General features: G+C 40.3%; 1 protein-coding gene across 2 annotated transcripts in view; it reads left to right on the plus strand.

Annotated features, from left to right (window-relative positions):
* Positions 1 to 18,264, plus strand: part of MACROD2 (mono-ADP ribosylhydrolase 2) — a 1,878,458-nt gene that overhangs the window by 1,371,744 nt on the left and 488,450 nt on the right. For both annotated transcript variants that reach the window (XM_087853758.1, XM_045805705.2), the window contains exon 8: positions 9,949 to 10,022. In XM_087853758.1, coding sequence (XP_087709884.1) covers positions 9,949 to 10,022 — 74 coding nt within the window. The remainder of the gene's footprint in view (positions 1 to 9,948; positions 10,023 to 18,264) is intronic.

The raw sequence follows: 18,264 nt of genomic DNA on the forward strand, positions 1-18,264 counted from the left end.
TATGTGGAAGCCAGAGGTGGCAGGGCTCTTAAGGACAGCCTAGGCTTCCACCCCTTGCCACCCATAGCCACATGCAGTATCTGTGCTTCCTCTGCAAGCAGATGCTGATCTAAACCACATTAGTGATTGATACTGAGTCTACTAAAACTTAATAGTCGAACTGTATTTTGCACACCTCTTGGTAGTTTTTAATATAAATCCAAATTAATCATCTTTGATACTTCCCTCAGTACACTAAAGTCACTGTCCATTTACAGACCAGGTCATCTTCATTGTTCTCCCTTGTTCTTTTCATTGGGTTGTTGTGAAGATTGAATAAAATAATACATATAAACACTAAGTAGAATGACTTGTACGTAATAATCGCTCAGTATGGGCAACTGCGTGGCTCAGTCGGTTGTCTGCCTTCCACTCAGGTCATGATCCCAGCATCCTGGAGTTGAGCCTCTCCTTGCATCGGGCTCCCTGCTCAGTAAGGAATCTGCTTATCCCTCTCCCTCTGCCCCTCCCCCCTGCTCATGCTCTCTCTCTCTCTCTCTCTCTCTCTCTCAAATAAAATCTTTTAAAAAATAATTGCTCAATAAATATGAACAGCAGCAGCAAAAACAACAATTTACTATTGTTTCAAGATTTCTGCCTACTAGGGTCAGGTTTATTTATTTTTAAAGAGTTTATTTATTTATTTGACAGAGAGAGAGAGAGAACAAGCAGGGGGAGCAGCAGAGGGAGAAGCAGACTTCCCACTGATGAGGGAGCCCTACTTGAGGCTCGATCTCAGGATGCTGGGATCATGATCTGAGCGGAAGGCAGGTGCTTAACCCGCTGACCCATGCAGGTGCCCGTGGGGCCAGGTTTACATGTGGATGTGAGCCTAGCTTGTATGACCCCTACACTCCCCCAAAGTAAAATACTATCGTGCTTTCATGTTGACAACCTCCAACTTATTTCCCCCACCTCATTAAGTAATTTATGAAACATTCCTCTACTGTGCATGTGCCAGAGATTACAGACAGAAAAGGTGAAAGAATGGGTGCTATCCAGACAAGACATGACTCTCATTTTCTCAAGTTCATGAATGTAGGTTGATTGTGGTCATAGTTTGGCTTTCCCCTCCCAAAGCAGATTCAGAGGTGAAGATTTGCATTCCAGTGGTTGATTTGGGAGATAATTTCAGGGAAGGGAGTAGGGAAGACAGATATAGGAAGCCAGTAAGAAGAGTGCATTATTGAGCAGTTTGCCACTATGGACAACTGGTGGGTAATTCCACTGGGCAACTCGAAGAAACTGTATAAAGCATGCGCTTCAGTGTTATCCCACCTGAGGGGTGAGTGAGCTGGGACATTTATCCACTGTCTCTCATTAATGATGGCTTGATGCATGCTGGTGGTGTTCTAGATTTCCTGACACTTTGGACCTACCTCACATGTGGTAACACTATGGACACCAGAGAGAGCCCTCAGTTAAAAGGCCATAGGTCTTAGCGGCTGTAAGTCGAGCCAGTGTGCAAGGATGGCACAAGCCAAAGGGATATATGGTGTTGTCAGCATCTGCTATGGCTACTGAACTTGTTAATATGCCATATTGTGTGTGTGTGTGTGTGTGTGTGTGTGTGTGTGTGTGTGTGTGTGTATATATGCATATTTTTAAAAACCCGCCTTGTCCTTCTAAACACCAGCTAAGACTCCACCATCTTGCTGACAGGCTGGGGATGCCTCACTCTTGCCTACTGTGGTGCCCTTTGCCCTCCTGAGGAAAGCCAGTGACACCCTTTTTAGCATTCTGCTGCTGTGCTCACTGCAGTGACAGAGGCCAGTGTCACTCTTATTACTTCACCTGTTTTATCTTTTGTGAAACTCTGCCTTTAGCCAGAATTGTCTGAGTGGCTGCTCTAGCGATTGCTTAACGGTGAGCCTCCTTCAGCTCATTTCTCTCAAGTGATTTGATTTCATCGTGCTATCAGAATTGCTTTTATGGCTTGGAAGGGGGCCTAGGGGGAAGGGGTTGACAGAAGCTGTTTTGAGGTGAAAAAATAAATTCATTGCCCTATACTTCCCCATGACCACCCATATACCCCATGCCCCCATGCCCCCACACCCCTATGTGCCCTCCATCTATATCCCCCTACCTCTCCTCCTGACCCAGGACTGGTGTGTTGTGTGTGTATGTGTTCAAGGGGGACTGGGGAGGAATGTTCTGAGAAAGACACAACTCATCTCACACTTCATTTCCTTTTACCTGAGTTTGTGGAGTATACTACTGTTGCATGTCCCTTTGGTCCCCACATCAGAATTTGTGTGCTAAGATGGAAAATATTATGGTTATACTCTCTCAAAATTGAAGCAAAGTGTAATTTCACATTGATAGTCAACACTGACAATCCCAGTTCAACTGATGGTAACGTTTCAATAAACCCAGTGATACATCCTTCTCATTTAGGACAGTCAGAGATTTTTATCAGTGCTGAAGAGCCCATATTTAATACCTGCATAATATTTTACTTGAGTTTGTATGTAAATGGGGGGGGGGGAGCACCAGCTTGCTTTTCTCATTAAAGACTTAATAGGAAGTGAGGGCTCAAAAGTGGGTGTGAATTTAATGTGCAGAGTTCCAGGGAAGGTTTTTTGTGTGTGTGTTTTAACTATTGCTTCTAGCTTCTGAATGTCTCTGGCAATTCAGTACCAATTTGGCTTATGGTCACTGAGTGCTGGTTAGTATGGTAACTGCTTTGTAAATAATATGCAATGTATGTGGCACTTATGATTCCACAAATTTGCTAGTATTCTGTCACAGCTTATCACAGCCAAGTGCCCTGCTTGGTGGGGGGAGATTAGGGGCTCAACACCCTTTAAGTGAGACCCACTCCAGACGAACTTGTGCAGCTAAAAATAAAACAGTTCAGTGCACAAACAGTGGTTTTTGCACTTGTGAGCTTTGCCTGGGACTTGATGTCTAGGTTGCTTTATTCTTAAAACTGATAGAAAAGCATCCCCAGTTACAGCAGAGGTGACTCCTGGTGACTGGGCTGGAAGGGGATGTTGGGAGCAAAGCAAGAGAGACAGACCCTGGCTAGACTGTAAATGGTAGAGAGGGTTAACATTTTCACATGTGGTGTAATTATACCTGCCATTAGGTTCAATTTGATTCTTTTTTTTTCAGTAAGAACTTTGAAATAATGGACTTAAGACATTACCATGTGCCTTTCTATGATAGGGTAAACTACAGCTACAAGCATTCCCTCATTTTAAGTTTAAAACAAAAGCTGATCCATTGCTTCTGCTTCCAAAAAGGGTAGTTTTACTGGTGAAGTTCTATCTATCTTTATTTCAGTAGAGTAGGCTAGATTTTCAGTAGAAGATGTTTTATTTTATTTTTATTATTATTTTTAATTGAAGTATAATTAACATACAGTGTTAGTTTCAGGTGTTCAATATAATGATTCAACCATTCTGTACATTTCTCAGTGCTCATTGCGATACGTGTACTCTTCAACCCCTTCACCTGTTTCACCCATCCCCCCCCCCCTCCGGCAAATACCAGTTTGTAGAACATGGTTTTTTATATCAGGGAAATAAATTTAGGTTCTACATTGGAACCCATGGACAGAGTTGAGAATATTGGAGAATTATCAACAACAGCGAAACAAGAAAGAATGAAAACTAGAGAGGAACGCTGTCTATGGAAACGCCAAAACCAGATTCATTCTAAATTGGGTTGAAAACATTCCAGGTTTTTAACAGTTCTGACAAACAAACAGTTCAATGGCTGGGTAGAACCTTCAGTTAGTCTTCATGGCTGTATCTTTCTGCAGTTTGATTGAAAGAGAAATATCTGCTTAATAATTGAGTAAGAGAGGGGCGCCTGGCTGGCTCAGTCGTTAAGCGTCTGCCTTCGGCTCAGGCCGTGATCCTGGCGTTCTGGGATCGAGCCCCACATCAGGCCCCTCTGCTGGGAGCCTGCTTCTTCCTCTCCCACTCCCCCTGCTTGTCTCTCTCTCTCACTTGCTGTCTCTGTGTCAAATAAATAAATAAAATCTTTTAAAAAAATAATTGAGTAAGAGAAAAATAGCTGTCTAGTGAGTTATTTGGTGTACCATGGATAAAAACTGTTGCAAATTCAACTTGCTGTTTACGTTTTTACCTCTTTTGTTTAAATTTTTTAATGTCCTGTTGATATAATTTGTCCTCTCTTGACGGAAATACCCCCTGCTTGGTAGGGAGGAAGTAGGCAAGTCATAAATATTTGTGTTTCTACCTATAAAAGGTATTGATTAGCCTAAAGCTATATTTAATGGCCTTAAATGTGGTGAGAAAATATATTTAGTAAGTATATTTAGCAAGTATCTTGACATGTTAACTAAATAGATAAATACATTATTTTAAACTTTCATATACTTCTGTTGGGAGTATAAATTGGTATAACTGCTTTGGAAAACTGGCAGATTCTACCAGAGTTAAACATCTGCATAAGCTATGGACCAGTAGCCCCAGCTCCTGGGTAAAATACTCCACAGAAACAGTGCTTATGTCCACCAAATGGCATGTATGAGAATGTTCATGGCAACTTTGTTCCTAGTAGCTCCCAACTGGAAAAACCCAACTCTCCATCAGTACTAGAATGGCTAAGTAGATTGTGGAATATTCCCACAATAGAGTACAGCACTGCAGAGAGAAAGAATGAGCTTCTTTTTTTTTTTTTTAAAGATTTTATTTATTTATTCGACAGAGATAGAGACAGCCAGCGAGAGAGGGAACACAAGCAGGGGGAGTGGGAGAGGAAGAAGCAGGCTCATAGTGGAGGAGCCTGATGTGGGGCTCGATCCCACAACGCCGGGATCACGCCCTGAGCCGAAGGCAGACGCTTAACCGCTGTGCCACCCAGGCGCCCCAAAGAATGAGCTTCTGCTATATGTAACAACATGGATAAATCAGGCAGGCATCATGTTGAAAAATTTGGACAAAAAAGGGTGCAAGTTGTATGTCCATATACATGAAGTACAAAAACAGACAAAACTAACCTGTGACAATAGAAGAGAAATAGCAGTTTCTTCACTGGATAGATATTGATTTGGGACAAGGCAGCTTTCTGAGATACTGGAAATGTTTCATATCTTGATTTGGATAAGGGTTTTATGTATGTACATATGTCTATATATAGGTATGTGTGTATGCACATATGTAAAAATTTTGCAAGCAATTTCAATACAAAAGTAAATAAAAAGAAAAAAATCACATATATATTCGGTATATCAACTCCAGCATTCACAACAAAAGTTCATCTTACTAATCCTTCCCAATGAATAAGAAACTAAGCTGTGGAATGCCAGCAGAAAGCTCAGATTCTGTGCACACCTGGGCACACACATACACAATTCCCTGCATGCCTGGCCCTAAATTATTAATGGCTTGTTCAGCCTCATTGACCCCCATACTTGGAAGAGATTTTCTATGTCATTTAATTCAATGATTCATCTAAAGCTTGTCTGCAGCCTTCCCTCTGGGTGGCCATCCTGCTTTTGTGAACAAAAGCCCTCTGGTGACTAGAATACTGTCGTGACCTCCTGAGGCTGTCATACTGTCATCAGGAGCCCAACCCTGGGCAAAAATCTATCCTGTCTATTCATTGGTTTTACTTGTAACCATTGGGGTCTTGCAGTTAAGTAGACAAAGGATTGTGCTGTTGCTGTGTCCCCCGAACACCATACTTTATCTTGTATATATATGCCCACTGAACGTAGGCATATTTTCAGGGATATTTGTCTTGTTGTCCCCCCCCTTTTTAATTAATAACAGCATACCATTTCACCAGGAACTGTGTTCTCTTATATGCATCTTCTCAATAGTTTGCCTTCAGGGATGAAATGGGATGATGTGGATGTATCACTTTGCTTGGATGTCTCAGGATCCCTTTGCCCTCCCACACTCTGGAGCTAAACACCCCATTCTCCCAGCCTCTCCTGCTGCCAATACAGTGATCCATCTATCCACAGTCCATTCACTCATTCAACACATGTTTATTGATCATCTTCTGTGTAGCCAGCAATATTTTAGGGATACAGTGATAAGCAAATAAGAGACATGTGGCATCTGCCTCCTTAGGCTTTCACTCTACTAGAAGTATTAATCAAATATGTACATAAATAAATGTAAAATGTAAAAATGAAAGTCTGATGAGTACTGCCAGGGAAAGGTACATGATGTGATGAAAGCATCAAATAGGGAGTCGTCGTCATCAGAGAAGCCTTCTCTAGAGAAGCGATGACTGAACAAAGGACAAATGAAAGTTAAAATAAGCTAGGAAAAGAGGGGAGAAATGTCATTTCAGGAAGAGGATATAGCATGAGCAAGGACTTAGGAAGCAAAGGGAAACATGCCACATTCAAAGAACAAAAGGAAGGTCAGTGTAGCTGGAGTTGAAAAAGCAAAGAGCAATACAGTGTAAGAGCCTAGAGAGGTAGGAGAGAGTCACACCATTCAGAGAGGAAATGTTAGCATTCATTTGGACTTCAAATGCTTATAAAGGACGTATCTTGGAAAGTAGCAAATCAACCTAAAGAGAGAACGAGTTTTTGAGGGAGCATTGCTTAAATTAGTAATTTAGGCATGGGAATGTTACATCAAGGTGCACGGTGGGGTCTGGAGAGGCAGTGGCTTGGAGGTAGGTGGTTGTCAAAAATGACTAGGTCAAGGAACTGGCAGGCCAGGTGTTGGGTGGGTCATCTTATTGGACATTGAAATCACCCATCATTCTGGCAAGGCTTGAGGTAGAAATGAGAGCCATAACTCAGTGCCAAGGCTTTGATAAATGTGGGAAAGTGACCGGGAGGTCACAAATAATTGAGAACTGACCGTAGTTGCCATGGTTCTATAAGAACTTATGTAATTTCTCTGTGGGGAATTACATCTTCTAAAGGTTAATGCTGACGGCCATTGCAGCGTGATTACGGTATTTATTAGCTTTATATAGCCCTATAATCTTACGATTTAAGTACTTCTTACACATATCAAAAAGTTGGAGAAGAATTTTATGGGAGGAGAATAAATAGGGAAAGCTAAGATACAAGTCTTAGGAAGGCCCCTTGTGGTGTCTTATGCCATTCTAAGGTGCTAAAGTGTCCTCTGTAGGAGCTGAAACATCAGCAAGGCCACCATTGTGTAAGGTTGTGGTAACTATACCTTAGGAAGGGCCACTTGGAAGTGGTGTGATGGACAGACTGGAGAAGGGGAGAGGGCCAAAGGAGCACGATTATGAGTCAACTACAGTTGTCAGGGTGAGGGCTGATGGGGCTTTGAATGAGATCAGTGGGCAAACTAGGGAAAGAACGGGTGGTATACAATATTTCAGGGGACTCAGTTACCAGCCAGGAAAGCAATCAGATACTGTGGTAACTAGGAAAGAGAACAATAGGCAGAAACCAGAAAATGGGGAAGAAGTTCATTCTGTGGAAGAATACAGGTTACATTTCTAGTTCTGGAGTGCATCAAGAAGAGGTAGGTGTTAAACTCCAGGAAGAGGTGAACTGGAAAAGCCCCCTGTGGTTAGCTCCTAACCACCAATGCCTATCCTGGCCTCCTACTTTTCCTTTGCAGTCCACAGGAACTTCTCCCTTCACTTCCCCTGACTTCTCCCCCTAATTCCTAGTTGCTCACAGCTTACTTCCCGAAGACAGTGTCTCCTCAGCTCCCCACTTTATTGCTCTCTTCCCCAAATATTCTGTGGTTTCCTAGAAGGCCTCCTCTTTCTTACATGGTTCCCCTCATCTGCGTCCCCACAGACCTGATGCACTTGTCATGCTCGCCTTTTATCTATTTCCTCCGTCCGACTTTGGGCTTTAGAGGACAGGGACTCATTAAACGTGTCTGTGTATCTTTTCTGGTTCAGTAATATTTGCTCAATGAATTAGCTAATTAGCAGGTTTATTTTAGGGGTTTTACCTTTTGAAGCCTTCATTTAAGGAAAAAAATGGGGTGAAACGGTTCAAAACAAATCTATAATCCCAAATATCACAGATGAATTTACAAAGTTTGGGAAGTTGTGCACATTTTCCCTGTGGTCAAGTGCAGCTTGGCCCTGCTTTATCTTGTCTTCTTGCCTTATGCGCTCTCTCACGAAGTATGTTATGTAGAAACCTAAACATTGATTCTTGGACGTGGGGACAAACATCTCCTCTCTTATCCCCTCTTCTCTCACACATTTTCTCTGAAAGTCTAATGAGATTTAAACCTTTCGTATGAACTGCTGGGATATGTATTTGCCTTCCAATAAAACTGGGTCTTGTAAATCCCAGGTCTCCCCATTTCAGCAGTACCTCTCTCTGCCTCTGTACAGCACAATGTCGCAGGAGCCCCCTGATTAGAAGGCATGTCAGTGGATGACGCTGCAGCCGGCTCACGCAGAGTATAAAGGAAGAAGGCTGAGTTTAGAGGTTGGGAATGGCATACATTTAATGGATGTTCCTAGAAAAGGGAGCCAGGGGAGCTTACATAGGTAGGAAAAAACACAGAAGGAGGCAGTGTTGAAAAATCCAGGAGGAGAATTTGCAAATCTATAGAGACAAAAAGTGCATTCATAGTTGTCAGGGGCTGGGGTGCAAGGAGACTGGGGAGACTGTTAATGGGTGCAGAATCTTTGGGGGGTTGATGAAAATATTCTGGGCTTAGTGGTAATGGTTGCCCAACTTTGTGGATGTAGCAAAACCACTGCATTGTACACTTTAAAACAGTAAAAAAAATAATCAAAAAAAAAAAAAAGAAAAAAAGAAAATCCAAGGTAGTAAAACATGGAAAACTAGTCAAGCACATCTAATACAGGAAAAGATGAAGACTGATTGAAAGAGTGATTGCCTGTATGGAATTTGGTGATAGGAAGCCTGTGGTAAGCTTAAAGAGAGTAGTTTTAAAGGAATAGTCACTCCCGTCTCTTCTTTCTGCCCCATAAATATATAGTTTGTAAGGTTATTCCTTCACATACATTCATCTCTATTGGCAGAATGTCTGATGATTTTGCAAGTTTAAGAATATGTTTGGTTTAGGGACGCTTGGGTGGTGCAGTCGTTAAGCGTCTGCCTTCAGCTCAGGGCATGATCCCGGCGTTATGGGATCGAGCCCCACATCAGGCTCCTCCGCTAGGAGCCTGCTTCTTCCTCTCCCACTCCCCCTGCTTGTGTTCACTCTCTCACTGGCTGTCTCTATCTCTGTCAAATAAATAAATAAATAAAATCTTAAAAAAAAAAAAGAATATGTTTGGTTTACATAAGCTAAAAGGATATTCTGGATGAGTTTTGGGAATTAGGATTATGTGTGCTACTGTTCACTAGGACATGGTGTAAGTGTCATTCTTCCTGTCTTTCTAAAACCAGCTCCATAATGCAAAACCAGGCCAGGTCATGGAGTCTTAATCTCAAACATAATTTCCAGGGACCCTAAATGGAGCAGGCATTACCTTGTTTGAATTCTGATAATAACTGGTGGTCGTATGGCTGTTCTGCAAGTTACTTGCCCTGTGTTGTGTCAGTTCATTGATGGAGTACTGCTGGACTTACCACCCTGAGTCAACCGCATGCACTCTGTAGCCATATTTACTTGGTTTGTAGATTGAGGGTGATAAACCTTAATCTGAGCACCTCTTATGAGAATACTATATGAAAGTGCTTTGAGAACTATTAAGCAAATGTAAATACATTTTTAATTGATTCTGTTGTAGAATTGAAGAGACAGTTAAATCCTTTATTGCCTGTTAGCACTAGACTGGTATAGGACTGGCCTATATGCCTTCTGTGTATGATCACAGCCTTCACATACGTGTATATCTTACTACGGCCTGCCTTGCTCAGTAGTAATTGGTTGAATTGAATACTGTTGAAATGAGAAAAATTTAGTGTCATACCGTGATTGAATTCTCTCTTGCCTTCATCTTTTTTTGTTAATTTGTTTTATTCTGCTCTTCACTTAGGTTTCCCGAACGAGCCTGCTTCCGTCATTGCCCTCAGCACCATTAAGGAATGGCTGGCCAAGAATCATCACGAGGTAGGAGGAACAACATAATTAGCAAATATTTAAGATGGTGTCGCTTGATCCTCAATTTCAAAGAAAGCAGAAAAAGATACCCACAAATATCAAGTAAATAGCATCCTTGAGTTGAAGCTAGCTGAGCGTGCCTCATTGGGGATATACGGGTGATTGTATATTTTCCTGTAATTAATTGACTGAAGAGATTATTTTGATTGGATTTTGTGGTGGAGATAGGCAGAGAGATCAGATTCACTTAGCCATGATCTCGTTTTTTACATCTTTAAATAGTATGGGTTTTGTGTGTAAAAGAGAGAATAGGATGGATTTCATTAAGATTAAGAGATTGTCCTGTGCTGTTTTCCTTAAAGAGTTAAGTTATCTTTGTTGACACGGTGTACGGTAATTTCTTGGTATCCTGAGGTCTCTTTATTTATAATTAATCATTTCCATAAAGTAACTTCTGAGTGTGAGATTAGAGTAGGCCTGGATAATTGACAGCTAAATCCTCAAGATCAGGATTTTTTATGAAACTAAATGCTTCTCTCAGACTTTTCACCATGCCTCCTATTCTGTTTATTTAATAAAATCTTTAGGATATGTTTAGTGATGAACAGGAGAATTACTCAAGTTAACAAAGCAACACAATAAGTAAAGACACTGTGGAGGCTTAGATTTCAGGGTTTTGGCAACTAACCTATTGTAACAACAAGGAGGTTTCATATAATGCCCAGCCTTGTGTGTTTTTCTTCCAGTTTTGTTTTTCTCCTCAGATATTCACATGAGTGTTATAAAGAATGTTGTTCCATTTGTGATAGACCAAGAATTTAGCTCTCTTCTTGGGTAGGAAATGGATTATTTGAAAATGTTTGGGTATGGAAACAGACTTGGGAGTTTGCTATAATATGGAAGAAGCTCTTGGTGCCTTTGTGTGTTTAAAAAACAACAGTATCATTTTCTGCTAATTGTTATAATTTCAACATTTCTTAAGTAGATACAGAAATTGTTAATCTCCAGTAGGAGTAAAGACCGCATGGCCAAACATATCCATTTTGGTGCTTGCTTACTATGAAAAAAAAAAGTGTGTGTGTGTGTCTATCATGAAAAAACGTGTGTGTGTGTGTGTATCATGAAAAAACGTGTGTGTGTGTGTGTGTGTGTGTATAGCTTCAATTTAGAGGATGACCATAATAACCTCAAAAAAGTAGAATTTAAAAAATAGTTAAAATAGCCAGTTTACAAAACATATCTTTGACATGTATTATTTTCACAACAATCTCATGAAATGTCTAGGATAGATATCATTATCCTTATTCTCATCTAGAATCAAAATCAAAATTCAAATTAAATGACATCCTCAGGACTTCAGAGTCACAGAGCCAAGAGTCTGACTCTGTCCTCCTGACTCCAACAGCCATTCCTCCTTGGAGAGATCCTGAGGCCAGGGAGAGAAGTTTAGTCCCTTTGAAAGTGGTATTTTTAATGTATCTCTTGGTTACAGTAAAAGCTCCTCACCTGGACCATCAGCTTAGCAAAAATGTAGAGTGTTTCATGAATAAAAGTTGATAATGGAGCTAGTATATTGGTTTAAATCCATTATTTCCACTAAGATAATAATCCAAGGTATTCCCTACTGATGGATTCACGTGTGTTATGTTGGCATGTGAGGGAAGTACACACATCCACCCCAAAATCATTAAGCAGATGATTATGAAGAGCAAACGTGTTGGTTGTATTTACAGCTCATTGACGAATCCTACTGATGGATTTTCTCTAGTTAAATGATTCAGAAGGTTATTTTCCATAGAAATGTGTTAACTTAGTGTTTCCCACTTAATGGTTTGTGCCCTGATTTCCTTGTTAGCTTACTCTGTCTTTGAGCCTGTTCTTTTGCTTTCATATCTTTTTCTAGCTCATTTCGTGGGTCTGTTGTATAAAATTTAGGTATTTTGGATTGAGGAGCACAACTCAGTTATTGCAACTGTGACTTTAAACATGCCATGTGCTAATTCTTTTTTTTAAGACTTCTTGTTTCAACATGCATTGGCTAATTTAAGCAAGTTAATTTGAACAAATCAGGTTTTACTTAATAAATGAATTGTAAGTGGTAGGGCATAGGTAAAAGCTATACAAATTTATTGTCTTGCAATATTTTCATTTATTTTTTGCTCTATTAAAAAAACAAGCAATGTAAGGCACGTATGAAAGAGTATTACTTCTCAGTCAGTTGTCTCTTCACTGGAGTATTATTTTGACATTTTCATTGTTTAAGCTATTTATTCATTAATTCACTCATTTGACAAATATTTACTGAATCTCACTAAGCACCAGAAACTTGTCTAGATATGAGGGATAGAACGCGGAGAAACAAAATCCTCTTCTTATGATATTCATAGTCCAGGAAAAGTAACATCAACAAATGAAGAAATAAGGTAGTTCAAAGAGTACTTTGCAAAGTAAAACAGGGTAATTTGGTAGTGAGTTATTGGAGAATGTGGTTTTAAATCATTTAGAAAGGGCTCTGAGGACGTAATCTGGGGGCAAAGATTTGTATGATGGGAAGGGGTAAGCCAACCACAAAGAGGTCTTGAGGCAGAGCATTCCACATAGAGGGAATAGCTAGAGAACAACCCTGCTGGGAAAATGAGTTTAGTCTTTGCAATTAATGGTAAGAGAGACAATGCAGTTGGATTAGAGACATAAAAGAATGGCAGGAAACAAATTTAGACAAATAGGTAGGGGTCAGATCATAGATTGTTAACGATTCATGGAGAAAATTGTATTTTTATTCTAAGTCTAGTGGGAAGTTATTGGGAGTTTGGGACAGGGAGTGGCATGATGAGATTCACCTTTAAAATGACAAAAGGCTGGCTGCTGCTTGGAAAAGGGACTTGAGAGACCTCAGAATAGAAAAGGGAAGACAGATGAAGAGGATCCTGAGCAAGAGATGCAAGCAATCCAGGCAAGAGATGAGGATTCTTTGAAATACAGCAATGGTAGAAAGGAGGTAACAGCATCAGGTTTGGAATATATGTTGACAATAGAGCTAGCAGGACTTGGGGATTATCTTAGAGTAAGCTAGCTCATGCCGCAGTTACAAACAACTTAGAAATCTTAGTGCCATAAAACAGCAAAGGTTTATTTTTTGCTCACACTATTTATACGTCTTGAGTCAGCAAAGGGCTCCAGCTTAGTCAGGAACCCAGGCTGACAGGCACTCTACCATGTGAAATGTCATCTATCACATGACAGGAAAAGATAGACAGTCAAGTAAAAATGCTTCTACAAAGGAATGATGCCTATAACTTTTTTCTCACATTTCACTGTCCAGAGCAAGGCACCCAGGAGACAAGGAAATACAGTTCTCTCATATGTTCAGAAGAGGGGCAACTGGATATCAGTGAACAGTAGTGATGTCTATCATAGCTGTAAATCAGATGCGGTGTATGGAGAAAATGGGAGAGTCAAAAATAACAGCTAGGTTTTGACCTGAGCCCCTGGGTAAATATCGGTGCATTTACTGAGAAATTTGCTAGACAGACATGTTTAGATAGGAAACAGAAAGAAAACAATAATTGTGTGCAGATAGTTACGCCTGAGATGATCTTAGATATACAATAAAGCTTTCTAATAGAAAGTTGGTTACTTGAGCCTAAAGCTCAGGAAAGAAGTCAGATGGAAGGACAGGGTAAAATTGATCAGATTATCATAACTTCAACTTGGGTTTGGGTCTTAGTTTGAGATTAGCTGCAAGAAATAAAAAAAAATTCAAACTAAATTGTATAAAGGAAGATATATTGTATAAATGAACTAGATGAAAAAAAAGTCTTGAAATTCAAGAGCTAGAACTAGAGCAGAGTCTCATGAGTGACCAGAATTGCAAACTATAAATCCACCAAGAAGCAAGGGAGTTCATTTACGTTCTCTCTCAATCTCTGTCATAGCTCTGTTTCATTGATTTTTTTTTTCCACATTATCTTCACTACCCACTCACCTGCTTAATATGGCCCCATGATGACTGGGACCCATTCATAAGTCAGTGAGCCCTGCGTAAGGCAAAGCCGGGGTTGAGGTCGGTGAGCAAAGTTGTGTCTTCTGGATCTTTCAGCTGGTTATGTCCCCTGAGATTTTCCTTTTAAAAAATAGGCAATCCATATAAATGTGACTTCTATCAGTGGCCATACTTCTCTCAGTCATATAAGTATGCAGTTCATACTTCATGATTTTTGATCATTGATAATTGATGTTGTCATGTGATTAGTGAGCCTTCACATTTCACCATTTATTTACCCTCTAATTTCTAAACCATCAGGAAGGGACAGTTCTATTTTTTTTTTTTCAATAATAGTTGATTTGATTCTATTTAATTACAAAAATCACCCCTAGTCTAAGTGGCTGGACATGTCCACATTCAGAGAGGCTTCTCTGGAGCACTTGGGCCCAATAGATATGACTAGGGAAACCATGTTCTGTCACCCACCATCCGCTTGTTTCATTCACCCAAAGTCTGAACTGTGAGGATGCTGCTGTCACCACATATTTAAGGGGACTCAGGACCTCAGCTGAACAAAGAGCACAGTTGGCTCTGACTGCAGCAGCTCTAGAGGGAGAGAGAGAGCAGTGCTTTAATGAAAAAAGGAGAATCCTCAAGAGGATGTAATTGGGGCAGAAAAATGACTTACCAGGACTGAGAAACATAATGATTTCTTACTGAAAAATTGCAAAACAAAAAAGAATATTCCCTGCTATGGCTTGAATTAATGTTCTCAGAAAACCAGAGAGTTGAATTATCTTACGAAACAGAAATACAAAGAAATGGATATCATGACTGAAGAGATAAGGCATGTGGCAGAGAGACCCCGCAGTCAAGTGTGAGGTAGGCAAGGGATGAAGGTTACCCACTGGCATTTTCGGTAAAATTGAGAATTAAGAACTTCTGAGTTCAGAAAATTTAAAAAAAAAAATGAATATCAGAGTTCACTGTAAAACAAATGACAGCGTGTGGCATGATAACCTTTCTGTAAGTACCCATTTTTCTCAAGTAGAAACTTTATTACAGAGACAAGCAAGCAAAATAAGGGGCCGTTATGGAAATGAGCAGCGGAAATGCAGCCCAGACTCTCAACTTGGGGTGGCTGCTCTGTGTTATCATCTGCAGTTTCATGCATTCCTCATTTTTCATGCAGTCTAAAAATACCATTCCTTGTGAAATAGTGATTTCCCCACTCCACAGCTCTGAGGCACCCCTTTCATATCTGGAAGTTAGCCTAAGAAATGTTTTTACAATGCCTGTTCTATTGTTCCACTCCAGAGACACATGTGGCATCTGACTATTGGTCTCTGGGGCAATGTACATATTTGTAATTTTTTCCATAGAAAGCAGAAGAACAGGACGTCTTTCCCCTCTAAAACCTAAAAGTGTCCTGATATTCTATGAGATATTTCCCCATTTTGGAGGTCATGTTCAATGATTTCAAATGCCCCAAAGGAGCAAGCATCCTGCAGCACAGAGCACCTGCGTTAAGTCTTCCGGGAAGTCATCTTCGGGGGTAAGGCATCTAAGATGAAGATTCCGAGATGGAAGATCAGTGAATTTTCTGGGTACTTTTAAATGTGGAAACACTAAAGTACTGATTGGGCCTCAGTTGTAGCATGGCATAAACCTGAACACCCCTTATCCCCAACAATTATAAAGCAGTGGAGAGATGGGCAGAAGCATAGCATTCTGGGAGGCTCTAATTAAAACTGTAGCATGTGTAGACATACAGAGGGGAGGCTGTGGTTCACCTAAGACCAGGCCCCAGCGGTATCTCTGCAGATCTTTGAAGATGGCGTTTCCCAGAAATCTTTACCGTTCAACCATTCCATGGGAAATTCCTCATCTCCTTCCTTATGCTGACAGCCCCCTCCCCCACAAGCAGACCCTTTTGTTCTGGGGTGGGAACAATTCAGTGGAGGAGTCTTTGGTTCGACTTTGAAGGCCCTGAGTGGGCACCTGGTGTGACTTAGATATCATTGGCAGAGAAGAATCCCAGCTCTGCGTTTTCAAAACCAAAATCAGTTTTCTTCCCTGTAGGAGGAAGGTGAAAATTTTCTCTCGTTGCATGCAGAGTTTGGGCCTCTGCCTAACATACAATATTTTTTAACTGTGCTTTTAGCACAAACAGATTGTTATTCAGAAGGTTAAATATCATCTACTTGTCATTTAAATTTTTAATGCTGTGCCTTCTGAGGGAAACTTGACACCTGTGGTATTACTGCTTATCATTTTAAGTGTCGTACCTACAGATGTGTCAGGGCGTCATGAGATGCTGTGTGTATGTGGCAGTGTTCCATTGAGGCAGATCTCCTCCTCTGCAGCTTGTTGCTAACCACGGTCCCAGACCTTACCCTGTGAGCTCTAGACCTCAAGGTCAACGGATAGTAACCAAACAGCAAAACTTGTCTTAAGCTAAGCAATTTGAGAAAGAAGAACAAAGCTGGAGGTATCACAGTTCCAGATTTCAAGATATCCTGCAAAGCTGTAGTAATCAAAATAGTATGGTACTGGCACAAAAATAGACACACAGATCAGTGGAACAGACTAGAGTTTAGAAATAAACCCACACTTATATGATCAGTTAATCTATGACAAAGGAGAAAAGACTATACAATGGGGAACAGATTGTCTTTTAAATAAACAGTGCTGGGAAAACTGGACAGCTAGATGCAAAAGAATGAAACCGGATCACTTTCTTTTTTTTTTTTTTTAATGATTTTTTATTATATTATGTTAGTCACCATACAGTACATCCCCGGTTTCCAATGTAAGGCTCGATGATTCATTAGTTGCATATAACACCCAGTGCACCTTGCAATACGTGCCCTCCTTACTACCCATCACCGGTCTATCCCATTCCCCCACCCCCCTCCCCTCTGAGGCCCTCAGTTTGTTTCTCATAGTCCATAGTCTCTCATGTTTCATTCCCCCTTCTGATTACCCCCCCTTTCTTTTCGGATCACTTTCTAACACCAGACACAAAAATAAACTCAAAACGGGTTAAAGATCTAACATGAGACCTGAAACCCCAAAATCCCTAGAAGACAACATAGCAGTAATTTCTTTGATGTTGGCTATAGCAACATTTTTCTAGATATGTCTCCTAAGACCAAGGAAACAAAAGCAAAAATAAACCATTGGACTATATCAAAATAAAAAGCTTTCATGCAGTGAAGGAAACCACCAACAAAACAAAAAGGCAATCTACTGATTGGAAGAAGCTATTTGTAAATGATATATCCGATAAGGGGTTAATATACAAAATATATAAAGAACTTATACAACTCACCACCAAAAAAACCCCACCAATAATCCAATTAAAAATGGGCAGAGGACCTCCATGGACATTTTTCCAATGAAGACATACAAATGGCCAACAAACATGTGAAAAGATGCTCAACATCACTAATCATCAGGGAAATACAAATCGAAACCACAATGAGCTGTATCGCCTCACACCTGTCAGAATGGCTAAAATCAAACAGGAAAAACTGTCGGCAAGGATGTAGGAAAAAAAGGAACCCTGTGCACTGTTGGTGGGAGTGTAAACCAGTGCAGCCACTGTGGAAAACAACAGGGAGATTCCTCAAAAAATTAAAAATAGAAAACCATGTGATCCAATAATTCCACTACAGGATATTTATCCAAAGAGAACAAAAACACTAATTTGAAAAGATATATGTACCTCTGTGTCTAGTGTAGCATTATTTACAATAGCCAAGATATGGAAGAAACCCAAGTGTCCATCAATAGATAAATGGATAAAGAAGATGTGATATATGTAGGAATATTACACAGGATATATATTATATTATATAGGATATTTATTATATAGGTTATAGTATGTAGGCTAAGTAGGAATATTACACAGCCATAAAAAAGGATGAGATCTTGCCATTTGTGACAATATGATGGACCTAGAGTGTCTACGCTAAGTGAAATAAGTTGGACTGAGAAAGAAAAATACCGTATGTTTTCACTATATATGGGATCTAAGAAACAAAACAGATGAATAAACAAAAAGCAGAATCAGACCTATAAATACAGAGAACAAACATGGTTGCCAGGGGAAGGGGGTAGGCAAGATGGGTGAGGGAGAGTAGGAGGTACAGGCTTCCAGTTACAGAATGAACAAGTCATAGGAACCAAAGGCACAACATAGGAAATATAGTCAACGATATTGTAATAGCATCTTATGGTGGCAGATGGTAGCCGCACTTG

The sequence above is a fragment of the Ursus americanus genome, chromosome 22 (assembly GCF_024610735.1).
Source record: "Ursus americanus isolate L20-20 chromosome 22, mUrsAme1.1.p, whole genome shotgun sequence".
Lineage (NCBI taxonomy): Eukaryota > Metazoa > Chordata > Mammalia > Carnivora > Ursidae > Ursus > Ursus americanus.